Genomic DNA, 21,607 nt, shown 5'->3' on the forward strand with positions numbered 1-21,607 from the left:
CCACCACCTGGTTCCCCCAACCTCCCACCCCCCGCCCCTTCAAAATCCTCGGGTTGTTTTTCAGAGTCCATAGTCTCTCATGGTTCACCTCCCCTTCCAATTTCCCTCAACTCCCTTCTCCTCTCCATCTCCCTATGTCCTCCATGTTATGCTCCACAAATAAGTGAGACCATATGATAATTGACTCTCTCTGCTTGACTTATTTCACTCAGCATAATCTCTTCCAGTCCCGTCCATGTTGCTACAAAAGTTGGGTATTCATCCTTTCTGATGGAGGCATAATACTCCATAGTGTATATGGACCACATCTTCCTTATCCATTTGTCCGTTGAAGGACATCTTGGTTCTTTCCACAGTTTGGCAACCGTGGCCATTGCTGCTATAAACATTGGGGTACAAATGGCCCTTCTTTTCACTACATCTGTATCTTTGGGGTAAATACCCAGTACTGCAATTGCAGGGTCATAGGGAAGCTCTATTTTTAATTTTTTGAGGAATCGCCACACTATTTTCCAAAGTGGCTGCACCAACTTGCATTCCCACCAACAGTGGAAGAGGGTTCCCCTTTCTCCACATCCTCTCCAACACACGTTGTTTATTGTATTATTAATTTTGGCCATTCTAACTGGTGTAAGGTGGTATCTCAATGTGGTTTTAATTTGAATCTCCCTGATGGCTAGTGATGATGAACATTTTTTCATGTGTCTGATAGCCATTTGTATGTCTTCATTGGAGAAGTGTCTGTTCATATCTTCTGCCCATTTTTTGATATGATTATGTGTTTTGTGTGTGTTGAGTTTGAGAAGTTCTTTATAGATCCTGGATATCAACCTTTTGTCTGTACTGTCATTATGTGCAGGAATTTTTTGAGCATTCCCAGACCCAAAAAATATCTTCTCTTAGGCCCTTTTGATACCAAAGGACACATCTTGCTAACAGGTGCACAGGGTGATTGAGATAAAACAAGATGCTCACAGACAATAGTTCAAAGCTATGGCGCCTTAATGCTGAGATACTGCATGTAGTTCCAGGGGAAAGAACTTGGTGGTGCCACTCTCAGTGCTCAGGGTACATGCTGCCTCTAGCTTGCCAGTCACCTTTCTTAAATGGTGCATTCCTGCAATGAGCAGGTCACTGATGGGGTTACACCATCATGTAGGTGCCATCTAAGTATCCTGTTCCTAAGCAGTCTGTTACCTGATGGTTATAGCATACCTGATGGTTATAGTACTTTCTCTTAATGTAAATGTGCTAAAGTAAATATAAGTACAGTCACTGACATTTGAAGGAAGCTTCCAACCTAAAAATAAGTAAATCAACATGAAAAAGGAACTCAGAGGGAACTGAGTCAACGAAGGGAGATGGGAGATGAGAACATCAAAGAAACTGTAACAGTGGCTTCAGAGATGAGAGGACGTATTGTGTCCATGAAGTAGAACAAATAAGTTCTTTTGGAAATTAAATATATAAAAGCAAAATTTAAAAAAAATTCACAAAACAGAAGGTAAAATTGAGGATATTTCCTAGAAAGTAGAACGGACAGACATCGAGATGGAAAATGGGAGAGTAGAGAACATTAGATGAACAGCCTAGAACAGCGGCTGTGCAACGAAGATGGTGTGGAAAAGAAGTGTCCAAGATAAAAAAAGCCCCTAGAGTACCTGGAATGGTGAAGACAAAGACCTCAGTGAAAGCGCATCGTCGTGGAATTACAGAACCTGGAATCAGATCTTTCAGAAGATCCTGACTGCTGTAAGAAGAAAAAACATCTGCAAAACCTTAAAAGAATCAAAACTCAAATATTTAGCAAACATTATTATATGCCAGGCATTCATTGTAGCTGCAGAGATGGCAAAAGTGTTAGCATTTGTTACTTCTCTGTGAAACATAGTTTTAATTTTCTATTTTGTTATTAGTACTTGTAAGAACAAAACAAAGATAAAGACCCAAGGAAATTATTATTTTTTTTCTAGTTTCTAGATGCATTGGAATTATCTCAAAGTCCTGTATTGTTGCAGTTGATGACAGAAATTCTTTGTCGGGAACAGCAACATGTTATGGAAGAATTATTTCAATCTACTTTCAAAGAGATTGCCAGAAAGTAAGTCATTCTATTCTAGTCTGGGACCCCAGACACTGTATACTTTTTATTTCTGTGGGAAATTATCTTCTCTGTTCCAAAAAGTTGTGTGCCAATTGTAGTCAACTCTCACAACTCAATTTATTTTGTTTTTCTTGATGGAGAAAACTTATTGTGAAAGTTTCAAACATACTCAAAGCTAAAGGGTAAGACCGAAACTGAACATCCAGGTCAAACATGCATGAGGATTTTCCAGCCTCATCAAACTCGGTTTTAGCTTCGTTTCTTTTGTGCTGTAGTTACTGTAATAAAGCAGATCCCTGATGCCATGTCATTTTACCTCTAATTACTTCTTTTTATTTGTTAATTTTGGTTCGTTAGCATGCAATGCAATAATGGTTTCTGCAGTAGAATTCAGTGATTCAGGACTTAAATACAACACCCGGTGCTCATCACAAGTACCTTCTTTAATAACCATCACCCATCAAGCCTATCCTCCACATTCTCCATCAACTCTCAGTTTGCTCTCTATTGTTTTGTTTTGTTTTTTTAAGATTTTATTTATTTATTTATTCGTCAGAGAGAGGGAGAGAGCACAAGCAGGCATAGTGGTAGGCAAAGGCAAAGAGAGAAGCAGGCTCCCCTCTGAGCAAGGAGCTCAATGTGGGACTCGATTCCAGAACCCTCGATCATGACGTGGGCCAAAGGCAGCAGTTTAACTGACTGAGCCATTCAGTCTTCCCTGTTTGCTCTCTATTGTCTCCTATGATGTGTTTCTCTCTCTCTTTTTTTTCTTTTTCGTCTTCCCATATGTGCTCTGTTTTAGGGGTTGTAGGGGGAAGAGGGAAGGGGTGGGAGAGGGGCACAGGCAGACATGGAGAGAATCTTAAACAGGCTCCATGCCCAGTACAGAGCCCCACACAGGCTCAGTCTCACAACCCAGAGATCATGATCTGAGCCGAAATCAAGAGTTGGATGCTTAACTGGCTGAGCCACCCAGGCACCCTGGTTCATCTGCTTTCTTTCTTAAATTCCATGTATTAGTGAGTTCATATGGTATTTATCTTTCTTTGACTGATTTATTTCACTTAGCATAATACACTCTAGCTCCATCTACATCATTGCAAATGACAAGATTTCTTTTTTTTTTTTATGGGCAATTAATATTCCACTGTATGTATATACCCCATCTTCTTTATCCATTCGTCTGTTGATGGTCATTTGGACCCTCCATAGTTTGACTGTTGTTGTTAATGCTGCTGTAAACATCAGCGTGTATGTACCTCTTTGAATCTGTATTTTTTATCCTTTGGTTAAATACCCTAGTAGTGCAGTTGCTGAATTGTAGGGTAGTTATATTTTTCACTTTTTGAGGAACCTTGATACTGTATTCCAGAATGGCTGTACCAGGTTGCATTCCCACAAACAGTGCTGAAGGGTTCCCCTTTCTTCATATCCTCACCTGCGCCTGCTCTTTCTTGTGTTTCTGACAGGTGTGAGGTGGTATCTCATCATGGTTTTGATTTGTGTTTCCCTGATGCTCACCTCTAATTACTGCTGTATGTATGTCTAAAAATACAGTGTTTTTCTTTGGTTACTATAGTACCAATATCAGTGGAGCTAAATTATCAGTAATTTCATTTTCAGATGTCTGAAGCATTTGTAATCGTAAATGCTTCATACTGTTGGATTCTTTTAATTCTGGTCCAAACGAGGTTCTTAAATAGCATTTCAGTATTGTATCTCTTAAGTCTGTCTTCATCTAGAACAATCCCCCATCCCCTTACTATTCTTTTGTTGTTAAAGAAACCTGAACACTTGGCCTGCATAGTGTGTTACACCCTCAGTTTACCTGATTTTTTTTTCCTGTTCTTTTTGTTTAACTTGTTCCTCCAGCCCCACTTTCCTGTAAGTGGAAAGTTAAGTCTAAAAGCTTAGTTAGGTTCAGGTTTAACTTTTGGCAAGATAACTTAGTAGTGGATGCTTTATATTTCATGTTCATGGCATTTCGGGGTACATAATGTCTAGTAATCCTAATTTTCATGATTATCCACTTATCATTGTTGCCCCAAGTCATTTATTTTATCAGGAGTTGCCAATGGTCATTTAAAAAATCCCTTTTTTAGGGGCGCCTGGGTGGCTCAGTCGGTTAAGCATCTGCCTTTGGCTCAGGTCATGATCTTGGGGTCCTGGGATCAAGCCCTGCATCAGTTCCCTGCTCAGCAGGGAGTCTGCCTCTCTCAGTCCCTCTGCCCCTTCCCCCACTCATGTCCTCACTCTCTGTCTCTCTCAAATAAATAAAATCTTTAATAAAAAAGTTTTTGAAAATTAAAAATCCTTTTATATCTTGGACATTTAGGAGCTAGAATTCTATTGTAATGAACTTGCCTTTATCACTAGGGCTGTTCAGTTACCCAAATACAGTTTTAGTATTTTAGGACGTTACAGTGGAAAAAAGGGAACAAATTTTATTATTAATTTATTATTATTTTTTTAATTTTAAAAGATTTATTTTTTATTTTTAAAGATTTTAAAAATTTATTTATTAGAGAGAAAGAAGGAGAGCATGAGTAGGGGGAAGAGCAGAGGGAGAGGGAAAGAGAGAGAGAGAGAATCTTAAGCAAACTTGATGCTGAGCCTGGAGCCCAACATAGGGCTCAGTCTCACAACCCTGAGATCATAACCTGAGCTGAAATCAAGAGTTGGACATTAGCTGACTGAGACACCAGGTATTATTAATTTATTAATTACTAACTTTTATTATTTTTTAATTTTTAAAGTAAGGGCTTAATGTCATGGATACTTATGTGACCAATGAGTTTTTTATTGGCATTATTTATATTGATATATAAATATCCATGTTAATTTATCTTACTTTACATATCATAAAATTCACCTATTTTAAGCAGGAAATTTAATAATTTTTCATTACTTTACCAAATGGTACAATCCTCACCATAGAGTAATTTCATCCTCTCAGTAAGATCCTATATCAATGCCCATTCCCATTCCCAGCCCCAGGCAATCACTAATCTACTTTCAGTCTTTATAAATTTGCCTTTTCTGAACATGTCATATAAATGGAATCATACGACATGGGATCTCTTATGTCTGCCTTCTTTTTTCAGCAAGGTTTGGAGGTTCATTCATGATAGCATGAATCAGTAGTAGATATTCATTGACATTTTTAAAAAATCATAATTAACCAACAACTATAGAACGTCCTACACAACAGGGGAATACACATTCTCTTTGAGCGCATATAGAAGCAAAACAAAACAAACAAACAAAAAAAACCAGGGGAATGCACATTCTCTTTGAGCACATATAGAAGCAAAACAAATCTTAAATTTAAATTTAAAATGATTGAAATCTTACAAAGTAAGATTTACAAATCTTACAAAGTATATTCTCCAACCACAATGAAGTTAAATTAGGAATCAATAACAGAAGAAAACTTGAGGAATCCAAAAACATTTCTAAATATCCAACTAATTAATATATTTCTAAGTAGCCCTTAGGTCAGAGAAGAAATTAAAAGGGAAATCATGTAGCATTTTCATCGGAATAAAGTAAGAATAAAGCATATCCAAATGTACGAGATGCAACTAAAGCAGTGCTTACTTAGGAATTTGTATCTTTTAATACCTGTATGAGAAAAAAAGGAAATATCCTCAATCAGTAAATATAAGCCTGTGCCTTAAAATCAAGAAAAAGAAAACTAAACTGAAAGCACGCAGGAGGAAGGGAATAATAAAGATTGGAATGAAAAGTAATGAAATCGAAATTAGAAAAGTGGTGGAGAAAAATCAATGAAACCAAAACTGGTTCTTTGAAAAGGTAGACGAAATTGATAGACTGTTAGCTGGATAAACTAGGACTAAAAGAGAAGGTACAGTTCATGAAAATTAGGAATAAAAGAGGGAACATTACTTACTGACCTCTCAGAAATTAAAAAGGTAATAGGAAAATATTAGAATGACATCATGTCAACAAATTCAGCAACTTAACTAAAGTGGACAGATTCCTAAAAAGTCACAAATTACCAAAACTGACTCAAGAAGAAATAGAAAATCTGAGTATATGGGTGGTAGGGTTTTTTTGGGTTTTTTTGTTTTTTTGTTTTTTTTTTAATTTATTTGACAGAGAAAGCAAGAGAGGGAACACAAGCAGGGGGAGCAGGAGAGGGAGAAGCAGGCTTCCGCTGAGCAGGGAGCCAAATGCAGGGCTTGATCTCAGGACGCTGGGATCATGACCCGACCCAAAGGCAGGCGCTTAACAACTGAGCCACCCAGGCGCCCTGCGTATACCTTTAATAAGTAAATAAATAGAAATGTTCATTTAAAATCTTCTCACATGGGAAAGCCCAGACTCAGTTAGCTTCCCTGGCAAATTTTCATCAAATATTTAAGGAAGAAATAGGACAGACACTTCATGAACTTTTCAGAAAATAGAGGAGAAGGAAATGAATACTTCCCAACTTATCTTTTGACGCTAGTCTCATACAGATAACAAAGCCAGACAGAAACATTGCAAGAAACCTATAGACCAATATCCTTCAAGAATATAGACACAAAATTTTTTCTTTTTTTTTTTTTTTAAGATTTTATTTGTTTGTCAGAGAGAGCACGTGCGCACAAGCAGGCAGAGTGGCAGACAGAAACAGAGAGAGAAGTAGGCTCCCCACTGAGCAAGGATCCCGATGCGGGACTTGATCCCAGGACCCTGGGATCATGACCTGAGCCGAAGGCAGCCATTTAACCGACTGAGCCACCCAGGTGTTCCAGAATTTTTCAAAAATATACTAAAACACCAAATGCAGCAACTTATATATATTCTACACTATATATATATTCTACACTATAACCAATTGGGATTTGCCCTAGGAATGCAAAACTAGTTGAGCATCTAAGAATCAAATAATAGTATATACTATATTAAAAGACTAAAGGACGAAACCACATTATCATTTCAGTAGGTACAGATAAATTTTCGACAAGATCCATTATCCATGATAAGAAGGACAAAAGGTCATCCATGAAAAACCAACAGCCAACAAAATACTTAATAGTAGAAGACTGAGTGCTTTCCTCCTAAGTTTGGGAACAAGGCAAGAGCATCTGCCCTTTTCAATTCAGTGTGATACCGGAGGTTCTAGCCAGTGCAGTCAGGCAAGAGAAAGAAATAAAAGGCAACCAAATTGGAAAAAGAGGAGCAAACTCTTTTCTCTTTTTCTTTTCCTTCTCTTTTTTTTCTTTCTTTTTTTTTTTTTTTTTTGGATAGCGTGTGTACATGTAGTCAGAGTGAAGTGGTGTAGAGGAAGAGGGAGAGAAGCCCAAGTAGACTCCAAGCTGAGTGCAGACCCTGAGTTGGGGCTCAATCCCATGATCCTGAGACCATTACCTAGCCGAATCAAGAATTAGAAGTTCAACTGACTGAGCCACCCAGGTGCCCCCAAACTGTCTTTTTATTCACACATGACATGAGATAGAAAATCCTAAAGATCTGCAGAAAGCTATTAGAACTAATAAACAATTTTAGAAAATTTGTAGGCTCTAGGATCAATGTTAAAAAATTAATTGTTTTTCTATATATGAGCAGAAAACATTCAAAACTATAATTAGGAATATAATTGCTCTCATAATAGCACCAAAAAGAACAAAGTACTTAAGAATAAATTTAACAAAAGAAGTGTAAAACTTGTACACTAAAAATTACAACCCATTGCTGAAGAATATAAAAAAATTAAAGATTTAAATAAATGGAGAGACATTCTATGTTCATGAATTTGAAGAATTTGAAGATTCAATATTGTTAACATGGCATTAAGTTGATATGTAAATTTAATGCAATCCCTCTCAAAATTCCAGCAGGACTTTTTTGTGTGTGTGCAATTTAAAATTGTGTTCATTTTAATTGTAACTTACCTAGAATATACTCTCTAGGATAAACAGTGAAAGCTTATGTTCTGAAATAACTTGGTAAAGTATTTTTCAATATGTGGTTATTAAACCAATTAGTTAGGTATGCTTATTTTAGTTAATATTCAGATTTTAGAAATTTTTTATGTTTTTAAAATATTTACATGATTTGGAAGCCGTAACTGTGTAATGAGCCATATTTGAGAGTCTTGCTTTTGTCCATGTCCCCTCTCTTATTCCTCTTCACCCCCCTTTTTTTCCACCTCATATCTTCTACAGATCATTCCCTGTCAGTACATAAAGATCTTCCTTGATCATTTTTTATTTAAATAACTGGGTAATTATTTGTTATACAGAATTAGCATAGTGTTTTGAAGCAGCCCCCTACTGATAGACTTTTGGGTTCGATCTTTTGTTGTTAAAAATAATAACACAGTGAATAGCCCTATGTATATGTCTTTTTTTTTTTTTTTTTTTTTTGCCAGTGTATCTTTAGAGTGGATTCCTAAACATAATTTAAAAGGTAAATGCATTTGTTATTTTGCCAGCTTTCAGAGCATCCCTTATTTGAGGGCTATAATTATTTGCATTTTCTGGCGTATGGGTGTCTGTTTCATCACAGTCTTGCCAATAGAGTATATTGTCAAACATTTGGATTTTTTCCAATTTTATAGGTGAGAAAGAATTTCTCAGTGTTGCTGTAATTTATATTTCTCTCATTACGAGTGAAATAGAGCATATATTCATCTATTTCAAGCTCATTTGCATTTATTTTCAGTAAACTATCTGCTGGCCGTTTTTTTTTAAAGGTTTCATTTATTTACTTATTTATTTGTCAGAGAGGGAGAGAGCACAAGCAGGGGAGAAGTAGGCTCCCCACTGAGCAGGGAGCCTGATGCAGGGCTTGATCCCAGGACTCTGGAATCATGACCTGAGCTGAAGGCAGATACTTAACCAAGTGAGCCACCCAGGTGTCTCTGCTGTCCCATTTTTATAATCAGATTTGAATTTTTTTCTTTTCTTCCTCCTTTTAGCTTACCCTAGAAGAGTTTTAGGTCTATACATCTCTGCTGTGCTCATTATCAGGAAGCTCCTCAAAAGGATTTAAGTCTAAGATAGTGCCCAAATAAATATTACAGAAGCCCATGTAGCATCTAGTAATGTCCTGAGCCTGACTGAATTACCTTCTAAATCGAACATTTTTGCCCTGGTTCGTGTTTGAATACTGGGTATCAGGATTTTAATGATCATTTAGTCTTAACCTCGTATTTTTGTAGGTGAGGAAACTAACTCTGTATTCTTGGTTTATAGACAAAAGTCTTACAGAGATTGTTCAAATATCTTATATTCCAGATGAAAATATAAAGGGCCAGATGAATATATCTCTGTATAGGAAATGGGAATTGCAGTTTATTACTAGGAAGAGACTAGCATTTTTATTTATTTTTTCTTTTTTTCTTTTTTTTAACTGCATTTTGTTAGTCACCATAAAATACATCATTTAGTTTTAGTTCCAAGATTCATTGTTTATGTGCAACACCCAGTGCTCCATGCAATACATACCCTCCTTAATACCCACTAGAATTTTTAAATTATACCTCCTGAGTTTCAAATTCTGAAACTGTGATTGTCTTCATGCCTGAGACTCTCCCAAAGCCTTACAGATGTTTTCTTAAAAAAAAAAAAATCAGATTTGAAAGTAAATGAAAACAATTCTTCTTAATGCCTAAGTTTGGCATGAAGATTTCTGGGGATGAGTACAATAATATGGTTCAGGTACAAATGCTGCTTGTATTTCATGGTTTTTGTATATAATACTCTTTAAAGTTATATTTTAGATTTACAGTCATTGGTGGTTATTTTGTTATGTGGGTAGGCACTTGTAAAATATTAGTTCAAAGCAGGGATGTTCATATAATTTTCTTTCTTTCTTAGGAGTTCATGTGTCACACAATTAGCCCTTTTGGAAAGGGTGTACAGAATGTTCAAGAGGGATGACCTGCTTTCAAATGTTACTCGCCAAGCATTTGTAGATCGTTCTCTCCTCACCCTGTTGTGGCATTGTAGCCTGAATGCTTTGAGAGAATTCTTTAGCAGAATTGTGGTGGATGCCATTGATGTGTTGAAGTCTAGATTTACAAAGGTATAGTACATCTATTATTAAGTTTAATATTAGTAAGAATTGACAGATCTTCTTGAACAGTGTCCTTAAAAATAGCAGTGTGTTCACTCAGAGGATCTTTATTGCTCAAGGAGCATTACCTCAACAGTTTGATAACAATCTGTAGTTACAAGGGATCTGCATTAGTTTCCTCTATAATAAATTACCACCAGTGTAGCTTAGAGCATCAGAAATTTATTCTCTCATAGTTCTGCAGGCCAGAAATTAGTATCCTTGGGTTTAAATGGAGGTGTTGCAAGGCTCCAAAGGCCCTAGGGGCAAATCCATGCTTTGCCTCTTCCAGCTTTGGGTGGCTGCCAGCATTCCTTGCCTTGTGGCCTGATCACACCTCTTTTTGCTTCTATGGTCACATTGCCTTGTGTCTAATCACTCTCTTATAAATAAATAATTGCATTTAGGACCCACTTGGATAACCCACCCATCTCAGGATCGTTTACTTGATTTTATCTGTATAATCCTATTTATCATAAGAGGTAACAGTCAGGGTTCTTGTGATTAGAACGTGGGTATTTGTAAGGAGATATTATTCAGTTGAATATAGTCTGCCTGCACCGAATGTTCCTACTTGCAAAATACATTTATCCCATCCCAACATTCCCCAGAGTCTAAATGCATTACCTTACCTCATCAGCTTTTAAGTCCAAAGTTGTATCTGCATATCATCAACTCTGAATCCTAACTTTCATCATTTAAATCGTAATGAATCAGATATGGGTGGGTTTCTGGGTGTGATCCGTCTTGGGGCAAAGTTCTTTCCATTTGTGGAAACGTGAAACTGGAAAACAAGTAATTTGTTTCCAGAAGATAGTGGTTTGACAGGTGGGGTGACTGTTATATTCATTCCTGTTCCAAAAAGGAGAAAGTGAAGTAAGAAAGAAGTTAGTGTTCCATAACACTTTCAAGGTCCAGGCGGGCAAATTCTGTTAGGTTTTGAGACCCAGGAATAATGCTTTGTGGCTTTATGTTCTCCCCTCTGGATCAAAGACTTCATTCTTGCAGTCATTCTGCTTTTTTCTTGAAGAGTAGTATATATTTGCAGCTGAGTAGTTTTATCAGTCTGTTTCTTACCTGTAGAATTCAAGGAGTACAAGAGCCCTTTTTTTTTCCCCCTCATTTCTTTTTGTCTCTGTCCCATTCAGTCCAAGCTGGCGGTATTTCTTCTGATACAATGTTTAAAAAAAAAAAAAAAAAAAAAGGCTCTCCTTTGTGTGTTTTGGAGGTTTTCTCTATTAGACAAGAGAGTCCTCCACCAATCTTTGGTGGATAATCGCATCTCTGTTCCTGGTTCTGCTGAAATGGTTGAGGGCATCCGTGAGTCCCTCTGCTTAATTTCTTCAGCACTAGCTCAAGATTGTCTAGCCGTACACCCTTGTTCTTCTCTCCAGACCCACTTTTCCAACAGTGAATCCCCTCTAATATTAGCATCTTTTACCATCTGGGTAAACTGTAAATTTCTCAAATCATCACGTTTTGGTTCTTTTTCCTTAGCAGTTCTTAACTCCATTTATCTCTTACACCTCACACTGTATTATAAGCAGCAAAGAAGAAAGCAGGCAAACACCTTCAACAGATTTACTTGGAAATTTTCTCAGCTAAATGTATAAATGCAGGGCTTACAAGTTCTGCTGTGTGTGTAACTATAGAACACTATTCAGCTAAGTTTTCTGCCACTGTATAACAAGGATCCTCTTTACTCCAATTTCCAAAAATGTGTTATTTATTTCCTTTTGAGACCTCACCAGAAACTATTTTAATATCCAGTTTCTACCAAAAATGTATTTATGATTGAGAAGTTCTGAAGACAGTTTTAGATTTTTCTGCTGTGCTTTTCATTTCCTTCTGAGCCCTCACCAGCAATGCCTTCAGTGTTGGTATTTCTACCAGCAGTCTCTACAGGCAGTTGGCTTTTTCTGTCATGCATGGCAAATTTCTTTCAGCCTCTACCTATCATCCGTTTGTTAGAGCAGATCCAACTCTTGATACCAGAATGTTTATTAGTTTCCTTAATCTTAAGTAACAAATTACCATAAGCTTGGTGACTTAGAACAACAGAAATTTATTCTTTCCCAGTTTTGGAGCCCAGAAGTCCAAAATTAGTTTCACTGAGCTGAATTTATGGTGTTGTCATGGCAGCACTTGCCCCAGCAGCCCTGAATCCACTCCTTGCCGCCTCCAGCTTCTGATGGCTGCTGGCATTCTTCAGTATGTGACTGCATCATTCTGGCCTCTAATTCTGTCATCACATTGCCTTTTCCCGTATGTCTCCTTCCCTCTCTCTGTTCTTTTTACAAGATTACATGTGGTTTTATTTACAGCCCACAGGAACAATCTAGAATTATCCCTATCTCAAGATCCTTAATCACATTTGCAAAGTCCTTTTTTTGAGAGAATTCTTTAGCAAAATTGTGGTGGATGCCATTGATGTGTTGAAGTCTAGATTTACAAAGGTAAATGAGATTGCATTCACAGGTTTTAGGGATTAGGATGTGGATATCTTTAGAAGATACTGTAAATAGTTGAAAATTTTGTTGTTGTTGTTGTTATTGTTTATTTTATTTTTTTTTCAGTGTTCCAAGATTCCAAAATTTTGTTTTTTTAATACATTGAAGTTTCACCTGCTATTGTCATGCCTTTGATAAGATTTTGTGCAAAAGCCCTATACTCATGTCCTAAGTTTACTATTTGGACATTGTGCATTACTTCCTGCCACACTTAATATAACACATAAATATATATACCTATGATCCTGACCTTGGGTGGTCTCCTGTTGAAGTGGTTCAATATTTGTGTTAAAATTAGTCTCTGTGTAAAGAGCATTGAGTATTAAATATATTTAATTGAATAATAAATTCAATAAACTATTTTTCATGTTTGATAAGACCAAAGATAATCAATCATCTCTTACCTTTCCTTAGCTAAATGAATCTATCTTTGATACCCAAATCACTAAGAAGATGGGCTATTATAAAATGCTAGAAGTGATGTATTCTCGTCTTTCAAAAGATGATGTTCACTCGAAAGAATCTAAAATTAATCAAGTTTTCTACGGCTCATGTGTTACAGAAGGAAATGAACTTACAAAGACACTTATTAAGTAAGATTTTAGTTAACTTTGTTATTTGATTTGTGTTTGATTCATTGTATTTGATTCGTTAATATTTTCGATGCATATATTTTTATGCTTGTATGTAATGTGAATAAATGGTTAAGTTTGTTTAAAAATGGGTTTTTAGGGTGCCTGGGTGGCTCAGTGGGTTAAGCCTCTGCCTTCGGCTCAGGTCATGATCTCAGGGTCCTGGGATCGAGTCCCACATCGGGCTCTCTGCTCGGCGGGGAGCCTGCTTCTTCCTCTCTCTCTGCCTGCCTCTCCGCCTACTTGTGATCTCTGTCAAATAAATAAATAAAATCTTAAAAATAAATAAATAAATAAAAATGGGTTTTTAGGGGCCACTGGGTGGCTCAGTGGGTTAAAGCCTCTGCCTTCGGCTCAGGTCATGATCCCAGGGTCCTGGGATCAAGCCCCGCATTGGACTCTCTGCTTGGCGGGGAGCCTGCTTCCTCCTCTCTCTCTGCCTGCTTCTTTGCCTACTTGTGATCTCTGTCTCTCAAATAAAGAAATAAAATTTTTGTTTAAAAAAATGGGTTTTTATAGTTCTTGTTTTTTTATAGTTCTTGTTTTTTTTCTAGTACAAACTACTTCCATAGACTTTAATGTAGCAGGTTATTGGGTAGCATGTTTTAACCTAAACTCATCTTTTATAAGGAGTGAAACTTTTTTCTGTCTTATTGGGTTTTTTTCCCACCATTTTACCCCCCTTAATAGCTTGATACATTTTTAATGGTATAATTTACAATATGAAGGTATTTTATTTTTCCTGACTGCAATTTGAATGGCATGTCAGTATGTTCAAACAGGTATTCTATAAAATACAAAGTAATCAAATACATTTTCTCTAAAACTGGCCTTCTAATGAAGTTCCCTCTCAGTGAATATTGAACGCAGACATTAACATGTCTCATTTTGCATATCCCAAACAAGCTTATCCTTACTTTCCTCTTACCCTAATTCTTACTCTATCTCTTCTGGGAATGACATCACCATCCATTCATTTGCACCAACGAGAGTCCTGTTTTATTTTTCCTTATTCATCTCTCCAGTCTCCTTGCACACCCTGTCAGTCACCAAATCTGGTGGATTTTATCTCCACAGCCTTCCCAACACTGGGACCCTTCTTTCATCCTCCTTCCTTCATTCAATATAGTGTCTGCTGTTCTTTGGTGAACCACTGAAGTGAATCTCCTTCATAGTTATTCTCCTGCTCCTGGGCTTGTCTCTCAGTTTTTCCATACTGCTGCCAGTATGATAGTACCTCTGTAGTATGAGCCTGATAGTTTCATTCTCCTACCTAAAACACTTCAAAAGAACTTCATCTTCAGTATCAGGGACCAGCAAAATTTTTCTTTAACGGGCCTGCCTGCTAGTAACTGTTTTCAGCTTCACAGACTATATGGTCTCTTGCAACTACTACACTGTCCTGGGAAAGCAGACATAAACAATATATAAATGCATGGGCATGGCTATGTTCTGACAGAACTGTTTTCAAAAGTAGTTGGTCACCTGGCCACTGTTTGGAGACCCCATCCTGCAGAATGAAGTCTGAGCTCCTTAGCATGGCAGGCAAGTTCTTCTAGGAGCACACCCCTCTCCACCTTTTGCTCATCGCCAGCCACCCACGTTATCTTCCAAGCACACTTACTGTAAGTGACACTTCTCTCTGTTCATAATCCTCACATACGTTTTCCCTTTGACTAACTTCGAATTCAAAATACAGTTCCAGTATTTTCTCTGAAAACCTTTGTTGGCTCCTTCACATGGGTTACTGTCCATCCTCCTTGCTTCCACCTCTTATTGTGCTGGTTGCTGTTGCTATGCTTACCACAGTGTGGTGAAATCCCTGGACACTGCCTTTGCCTTGTGATGGGCGTGGGTTCAATGACTTGCTTGTCTTTCCAGTACCTGGTACTATACCATACACAAACATGACACTCAGAAAAGGCTGAACTGAATTGAGATCCTATTGTCTGGCACTGTTGGGCTTGAGCAATGATTTCCCTGTTATATGAATTAATTTTTAACCTGAATCTACTCTGCAGATTGTGCTATGATGCATTTACGGAGAACATGGCGGGTGAGAATCAGTTGCTGGAGAGGAGAAGACTTTACCATTGTGCTGCGTACAACTGTGCCATTTCTGTTATCTGCTGTGTCTTCACCGAATTAAAATTTTACCAAGGTTTTCTCTTTAGTGAAAAACCTGAAAAGGTAGACTTCTGAAATTTTCAGTGTTGCTGTAGGATTTCATGTTAGATTGTATAAATTAAAATTATGTAATAATTTGCACATTTGCACATTCTTATAATATTATATATAATAATTATATATATAATATTATAATATATAATTATTATATATAATATTATAATTCTTATAATATTAAAGATGTAGTTCTTGTAGTTCTGAGTGTGCGTGTGTGTGTGTGTGTGTGTGTGTGTGTGTAGCATCAGCAGTAAGGATCTCCACTATTCAGATATTTTTATGTGACTCTTTGGATTTACAGAACTTGCTTATTTTGGAAAATCTGATTGACCTGAAGCGCTGCTATACATTTCCTATAGAAGTTGAGGTGAGTGAAATTTTTCAGTGGTGTTCCTGAGTTTAAAAAGTTTACCAAGTACTTATAGAAAAAAAAATATGTTGAACATGTTAATCTCAATATCCAAGTCTGCTTTGAACTATAAAATCTGTCAGTTTAATGTAGTTTAGCCTGAGGTCCAATCTCAGGCAACTGTAAAAAAAAAAATGATCATAACTTGATTTTTCCCTTTCTTAACTAGTAAAAGATAGAAAATGGCAATAAAAGGAGGTGTTAAGACATATCCCAGAAGTTGTTTGCTGATTAAATTCCTCTGGTCAGTGAAATTGAGACCCATCCAGATACAGAATTACAATGCTGTGGCCCTGCTTGGGTGATTTGGCAGGATAATGGGTTGCTGTGAGTAGAAGTCATGGGAATAATTGGAAAACTTGCTGTGGTAAATGTGACAAGCTTGATTTTAGTCAAGCTAAGTTTGACATGCCAGCCTCAGAGATTGTTGGGAGTTTGTAGGTATAGCCTTCCACAGCCCCCTAGAAATGGAAATTGGGCAAAGTGCCAGAGCTTGTACACCATGGTCTAGGTCAGGAGCTGTCACTCATGTTAGTATGCATGGCTGCTGACCTCACTATGTCTGAGTGGTTCATGAGTTCATATAAATGATTGCTTCCTGCCTTTTGCCCTTTGGGAACAAGACTAGGAACTTTTTTCAAGGTATATGTTCAAAGAACAAAAAAAAAAAATGCGCTCACTTGCTATATGTTACTTCTGAACTTTACAATAGCACTGTAAGGTGCTATGATATACCATAACTGTATAGTTGAGGAAACTGAGGCTTATAGATCAAGTACAGACTATTGGTAATCTGGGCAGGTGGCTGTCAGAGCTTAGCCCGCACTGGGTCCCAGAGCACAGAGGGGAGGCAAATGCCTCAGTGGGGTTCTCTGTGGGAAAAGCATTTCTTAAGGGTACTCACCTGTCTTTGTGAATATTTTTTGGTGATTTGAAATTTGATAAAAGTCTTGTTTAAAAATTAATTTATTTTTTGCCAAATTGCTACTAAAATTGAAAGTGTGTGATCATGATTCTAAAAAGTTTTAAGTTGTGTATTTGTTTTGCCTATAGGTCCCTATGGAAAGAAAGAAAAAATATATTGAAATTAGGAAAGAAGCCAGGGAAGCCACAAATGGGGATTCAGGTAGGATGTTTTCAAAATGATGAGAAAGATTCTTATTTGTTATGTAACAAATGGCATTTGTTATGTAAATAAAAATATTTTAAATATCCAAAAACATTGAAATTGAGTTTGAAAAGATTTTAAGTCACAAATAGAATTGTATTTGGAAAGAAATTCAATTAGCTAAACTTTTAACTACATAAAAAGATCTCAGAATGGCCAAAGAAGGCTGAGAAATCGTATGCTTTTTTAAAAAGTGCAAGATCAGTTCATAGTCATTCATTTGCATATGAATTATGTTTGTATTTTGTTTAAATACATTCAGAAACCTATGTTAAAATGTAAGTTCCATCCTACCACTCCTGTGCTCCAAACCTCGCATCAGCTCCCACCTCCCTGAGGATAGAGCTACCTAAGGCCCCTGACCTGCGGACTGCCTCCCTGCCACTCTCCTTGCTTACTCTGCACTGTTCCCTGGTCTATACTTTTAGGCATCAGGCTCACTTTGGCCCCAGTGCATTTGCTGGTGATGTTTCCTGCGTCTAGAAGAATCTTAGTCCCAGATACCAGTGTTTTGTTTAATACTAACTTTTGAAGGAAGTTCTCCCTGGCTTCGCTATTTAAAATAAATACGTTCTTGGTCCACATGCTCCTTGTTTTATTTTATTTTATTTATTTTTTTTTAAGATTTTATTTATTTATTTGTCAGAGAATGAGAGAGAGAGAGAGAGAGAGATCACAAGTAGGCAGAGAGGCAGACAGAGGCAGAGGGAGAGGCAGGCTCCCGCTGAGCAAGGAGCCCGATGTCGGACTCGATCCAAGGACACTGGGATCATGACTTGAGCCGAAGGCAGCTGCTTAACCAACTGAGCCACCCAGGCGTCCCAACATGCTCCTTGTTTTAATATTTTGCTTAATTTTTCTTCATAGCTTTTTTTCCCTTAAGGATAAAATTTGAACCAGTTTTATAAATTCCTTATATATGTGGATTATTTGTTTTTTAGTAGTATCTTATGTGCAAAATGTATCCCATCAAAATTTTAAATACAAGGAGATTCTGTTACTGTCTGTGTAATATATTTTCTGTCTGTGACAATAGAGGATAATTGCTCAATAATGACAAAATTAAAGGAGGTCTTTCCCCATTTCCTTTTGCTTTGTTAATCTGGATAATCTGTGAGAATCATAGGATAGATAAAAGCCTTAGTTAACAATGCCTTTTAATTTTAATATCATTTGAGCTTAGAGAAATACATTTTTTTACCAGTTTGAATAAATGTATTTTTTTTCTTTATATTTCAGGTGGCCCTCATTATCTATCTTCCTTGTCGTATTTGGCAGACAGCAGCCTTAGTGAGGAAATGAGTCAATTTGATTTCTCAACTGGAGTTCAAAGCTATTCATACAGTTCCCAAGACCCTAAATCTACCCCTGGTCATTTTCTGAGACGGGTGATCACATTTTGAATATTAAAAAATATGTTGGCATTTGTAAAGAAAGGGGGGCTTCATTGTTAGGGGAAGCCAGTTCTCTGTGGGCAGTCCTCAGGCAATAGCCTTTGGAGAATTTTCCAGGATCTAAGGCCCAGCCTTCCATCCTATGAGCAATTGGATTTCATCAGTAGGATGAAAGGAGGAAAGAAGGCTCTCTCCCAAGGGCTGATTCACATTAGTCAGTCTCTGTGAAATTAGTGTTTCAAATCAGAACTGCATTTAAGGGTCTCCAGTGAGAAAGATAACTCTCATAGTTACCTCAGTTATCTTAGAGACTCAGCTGCCATGCTGATGTGACTATTGCATTATCCTCTGCAGAAAATGAGGAAGTTGCTCAAATATTGGATGTTACAAACTGAGATAACTGAATGCATCTGTGTTCACAAATGATAACTTAACCCCATGAACTGAGATAGGAAACATGTACGTAGACGAATATCTCTGCACTTCCAGAGGCACACACATGTGTAAAACCATGAGCTCCACAGATATATCTGATTTCCTTCCAGGTTTCATTCAAGTTTTTCCCTTTCTGGTGTCTTTGACATGCAGAGTCACCTCTTCTTTCCCTCAACCCCTCTGCTATCCTCTAAACACTGATTCTCTCCTGTGCTATCCTGGAGTGGGTCCTGATCTGTGCTGGGAAATAATCCAGATAAATTGTTCCACTCTTTGTGTGTGTGTACAATTTACTATACATATATGTAAAACTTCAGTTCATTATTACACTTAAAAAATGATTACCTCTGCTATAATTTCTAAGAATTTTAGGATCAACAATGGCTTAAAAGTTTTATTCTCTTACGGATTAAAATTTCAAGGCAAATAAAGGATTTTACAAAGTTTTTCAGAGAAAAACTTTTTTAGTTTACCAAGAAAAAAAATAGGTAAAAATTTATCTTATAGTTGTGTTTCAGTAGCTCCACTTTCTACATAATGTGGCAACTAAGAATCATGGAAACTGTTGTTCTCAAGGTGTTGAGAGTTCTGGGGCCTCCCAAGATACAAACATTTGGAAAAGATCTTAGTGTCTGTACAAAGCAGCATGTGTCCATATGGATGCTATGAACTATGTATGACCCCAGAGGGAGTGAGCATGTATATAGAGATCAGAGGGAAAATATGTATCTAGAATGTAAGGAAGACATGAGGTCCTAGGTTTGTTGTTATTTTTTTTTAAGTTGTTTAATAAGAAAACCCAACAGATGTATTTGATATTATTACCAATTTGTCATTGTTACCTAAGTGTGTGTTTTATGATATTACCTCAAAAGTCAGAATATCATATACACTAAAATTTTAGCAGTGTACTCTGCATCATCAGATTCTTCCCTTTTCCTAGGAGCGTAAAGACCCCCTGATCCAAGATGCTGTCCTAGAGTTAGAGATGGATGAGCTCAATCAGCACGAATGTATGGCGACCATGACAGCCCTGATTAAGCACATGCACAGAAATCAGATACTACCTAAAGAAGAGGTTTGTTTCTGCTAATCTTGTCTCATTTAATACTGTTTATTGGTATCATAGAACAAACACTTAGTATCTAATGCCAAATTCTATATCTAATAAACATCTAAACATCATTTTTTGTTGCTCATGTCTTACTTTGTCATCTCGTATTATCAAAATGTAAAGTTAGTTTCTTCTGCTTTCTAAGGTAAACTTGATGTATCATTTCAGGGCTCAGTGCCAAGAAATCTTCCTCCATGGATGAAATTTCTTCACGACAAACTAGGAAATCCATCAATATCATTAAATATCCGTCTCTTCTTAGCCAAGCTTGTTATTAATACGGAAGAAGTGAGTAATTTATTATTTCCTTAAAAATTCTTTGCAGTTAGTAGGATGGTGGAGGAATAAGGGGACACTGTGTTCTTGTCCCTTGAATGCAACTAGATATCAAGTCATTCTGAACACCCGAGAAATCAGTAAGAGATCTGAGAAAACAAATGCTGCAGGTTTACCAGTATAAAAATGACACAGGGTGCCTGGGTGGCTCAATCAATTAAGTGCCTGCTTTCAGCTCAGCTCATGATCCTGGGATGCTGGGATTGCTTCCCACATTGGGCTCCTTGCTCAATGGGGAGCCTGCTTATCCCTCTTCCTCTGCCCTCCCTGCCTGCTCATGTTCACTTAAAGAGGATACCACAAAATATTATAAGCAATGGAGTGCAAAATCAAACTTTTGGAAGTCTCCTACAGTGGGGGATGTTCCTGGCTTAAAGGTGCTCAGGTGGCAAAGCAGGGCAGAATCCCGGGTGTGACAGCGTGGCCCAGGATCCGTGGGGTCTCAAGAACAGGTGGTGCCAGTGTGTGGCAAGAGTTCCCAGGCATAGGATCAGGGAAGCCAACTTAGTGAGTTTAGGTGCCAACTTTCTGCTCTGTGTCACTATAAATCGTGTACCAGTCATGCAGCCACTTTTCTGGGAGGGGTCCGGCAAAAGGCAGAAATGTGGTGAGACCCTCCCCCTCCCCCAGGAGGAATAACATGGGTCTGCCCCACGGGAGTCCCTAAAATTTGGAGTTTTAAAACTCAGTCATGTGCCTAAGATAAAAATGCATGGTCACAGGCCAGGTGAACAGAGTTGTCGTGGAAACTGGGGAGACAAGACTGATTGATTGTTTTTTTGTGAGGGCTTACTGAAGAGTGGGGGACCTTACCTTATTCATCCCGCCCAGCAGTGCTGAAAGCCTTCAGGGAGCAAAACAGTGTCACCTAGTGGAGTCGGAGCTGCTCACAACAAGCCCCTACCTCTGCTCATTGGAAACAGTTTTTCCACTAAGGCAAATCCACCTGAGAATCAGTGCAACAAGCACCACCAGCCCCCCAGAAGACCAACAGAAACAACTCGCTTTCACCAAATTTATTGATCATAGGGGGCTGCAAAGCTTCATCTCTTGGGGAAAACACTATATCATTCTTTTTTTTTTTTCAAGGTTTTATTTATTTATTTGACAGAGAGAGATCACAGGAAGAGAGGCAGGCAGAGAGAGAGAGAGAGGGAGGCATGCTCCCTGCTGAGCAGAGAGCCCGATGCGGAACTCAATCCCAGGACCCTGAGATCATGACCTGAGCCGAAGGCAGCGGCTTAACCCATT

At 37.7% G+C, this 21,607-nt stretch overlaps 1 protein-coding gene across 1 annotated transcript in view; it reads left to right on the forward strand.

Annotated features, from left to right (window-relative positions):
* PRKDC (protein kinase, DNA-activated, catalytic subunit) overlaps positions 1–21,607 on the forward strand; it is a 230,245-nt gene that overhangs the window by 96,730 nt on the left and 111,908 nt on the right. Inside the window, exons 40-48 of the mRNA XM_080801920.1 lie at positions 1,974–2,101; positions 9,937–10,144; positions 13,099–13,277; positions 15,338–15,506; positions 15,802–15,867; positions 16,963–17,035; positions 18,317–18,465; positions 19,850–19,984; positions 20,189–20,308. Coding sequence (XP_080658046.1) covers positions 1,974–2,101; positions 9,937–10,144; positions 13,099–13,277; positions 15,338–15,506; positions 15,802–15,867; positions 16,963–17,035; positions 18,317–18,465; positions 19,850–19,984; positions 20,189–20,308 — 1,227 coding nt within the window. The remainder of the gene's footprint in view (positions 1–1,973; positions 2,102–9,936; positions 10,145–13,098; positions 13,278–15,337; positions 15,507–15,801; positions 15,868–16,962; positions 17,036–18,316; positions 18,466–19,849; positions 19,985–20,188; positions 20,309–21,607) is intronic.

This window comes from Martes martes, assembly GCF_963455335.1.
Source record: "Martes martes genome assembly, chromosome: 4".
In the NCBI taxonomy this organism is placed as follows: domain Eukaryota; kingdom Metazoa; phylum Chordata; class Mammalia; order Carnivora; family Mustelidae; genus Martes; species Martes martes.